The sequence below is a fragment of the Opisthorchis viverrini genome, assembly GCF_000715545.1.
Source record: "Opisthorchis viverrini unplaced genomic scaffold opera_v5_308, whole genome shotgun sequence".
Taxonomy (NCBI): Eukaryota; Metazoa; Platyhelminthes; class Trematoda; order Opisthorchiida; family Opisthorchiidae; genus Opisthorchis; species Opisthorchis viverrini.
Genome location: NW_008751957.1, coordinates 631410 through 633545, shown reverse-complemented (window position 1 = coordinate 633545; position 2136 = coordinate 631410). Strand labels below are relative to the sequence as shown.

The 2136-nt window shown below is 47.9% G+C and overlaps 1 protein-coding gene across 1 annotated transcript in view; it reads left to right on the top strand.

Annotated features, from left to right (window-relative positions):
• Positions 1-1419: 1419 nt before the first annotated feature.
• The window catches only part of T265_09728 (hypothetical protein), a gene marked incomplete at both ends in the record, with an annotated part of 8473 nt that continues 7756 nt past the window's right edge, over positions 1420-2136 (top strand). Inside the window, 2 exons of the mRNA XM_009175891.1 lie at positions 1420-1551; positions 1662-1807. Of these exons, the coding sequence (XP_009174155.1) occupies positions 1512-1551; positions 1662-1807 (186 nt within the window). The remainder of the gene's footprint in view (positions 1552-1661; positions 1808-2136) is intronic.

Below are 2136 nucleotides of genomic sequence, written 5' to 3'. Positions count from 1 at the left end.
TTGCTTAGGCGAAGTAGCGAGAGCCACTGAAATAATTCCGTGGAAATCATTAACTGAACGTGAGTTCGGGATAGCTCATGTGCTTGAGTGTTTTGTCTTGTTAACGATCGTGCAACTCGTTCCCTTGGTTTCCTGCTCCGCCCACAAAAGGCACAGTAGCTCTACACAGCCCTTTATGGGAACAAAGAAAAGTCATTATAACTGTATTTATAGGTTAGTCACAGAGTGCCAGAATCCCCGCGAGGTGGCGAGAAGCGTCGAGTCAAAGATGCTCGACTCGAATTGGCTGGCATTCTGACTAATCAGGGCATGGCTTCGTTAGGTCCGTGTCCTGTACGTGACACATCCGTCCAAATGATGTGATGTTCGGTTATTAGGGGCGGCTGGCCTTCGTACATTGAGACAACTCAATTTAAGGCGTGAACTTACCGGAAGGTCCATGGTTCAATGCCTCCCTCGGCATCTCGACTGCTCCTGTCCAGGCTTCGGCAACCTGACAGTGTCTCAGGTCTCGCACTTCCTTCGTTTGCTGTAGCAGCTAGTCGCCGAAAGTTTAGTATTATTACTATTATTTGCCTATCGTCGGCTGCTGGTGGGTCTTGTTCTGAGGGATTGTTCCGGGCTTCTGAATGTCATCCAATAAGTCCGTGGATATGGTACTGATCCCCGAACAAGGTGTCAAGGCGTGGGCCTTCGGTGGGTATACCAAGACCCCAAGTAATCTGCTACTATGTCAGAAGACATGACGCCAACCTCAGTTATGAATGGGTAGGTGACTCGATGATTGGCTGATGGTGTAGTATGGCTACCTGAGTTGTCAAAAGAAATCCGATTTGTTCGGGTTTTTGGATGAATTTCCACCATTTTCAGTCGTGTTGGTAGTTGACCGCTGTGGACGAAAAGTTTTCCGGTTTCTGTTGGATTCAGCCTCGGTTGAATTTACTTTTAAGTGGCCTTTTGTCCTATCCAGAGGATGTCTGAGTAGATGCGTTGTTCCGTGGCGTTCTGAAGAGGTAAACCAGCATAAAAACTGCTCGGTACCTCGTAAGCCAAGTGTTACTCTTAAAACCAGGGGTTCTTAGATCTGTGGCAAGTCTAGTCGTGAGGATATTCTGGTCAGCGCATATGGTTGTACCGAGATGCGCATTAGTCGTGATCCATCGTGGTTTTTCGGTTCTGCGAGCGAGCTACAGAAGTAGCTATCTGCCAAAACACTGGTGCAGCTCATTTCTAATGATTCGGAAATGTTTCTGGAGATCTTAGAGTAGGATGGCGTAGTCAATGCTACCTCGTTTGGGAGGGATGGTACTTGATCCAACTCGTTTGTTGGCAGATATGGAATCCTGGGTTGATCGCCTACGACCGGGCCGGAGTCTTATGAAGTGAAGGGATGTTGTGTGATACGAATTCATCCACCAGTACAAGGACTGAGTCATTCAAAGTGTTTCACTGGACTGATTGTTGGGCAGGTAAAACTCTGCTTAAGTAGAAGGCGAGAGTCGAGCGGCAGTATGTATTGCTGTTGTCTTGCTGTCAAGGACTGTGATGAAGGTGGGAGTTTTGTGGGGTAAAGGCTAAACAAACAACAAGACGTATAATTTCATGTCCGCTGAAGGTGGAAAATGTTATGTGAAGCTGATGAATGACTGATATCTTCTAAGGTATATCGTTCAGCTGTAGCACCCTTCCGGTGCCTAGCTGCCATGTCATCCGAAGGAAGCACGAGGGCTGGGATACTGCCAGGTTGCCCAAGCCTAGACAGGGGAAGTCGAGTGGCGGAGGTCGGATTCGAACCAAGGACCTTCCGGTCAGTAAACTCGCGTTCTAACAACTTGGGCCATCTCGCCCCCTTCTAAGGTATAGGCAGTTGGCGAAATTTCAGTGGGATACTGTTATGTATCTGAACGGGATAATCAACGACTATGCGTAACTTAAGGGTGAGCGCACAAATCCCCAGCTGTGACGCGGGCACAAACAGTGCTAGCACAGCGAGAAGAAGGAACGGACCTTCGGAGTGGAGCGTTTACTGGCACAAGTAAAGGTGAAGCACGAAAAGGCACTAGTCAGTAGGAAAGAAGCGTTGTCCTTTCGGAAAAGGCGCGGAATCTAACAATTCAATTTTAGGAAAATCATCAT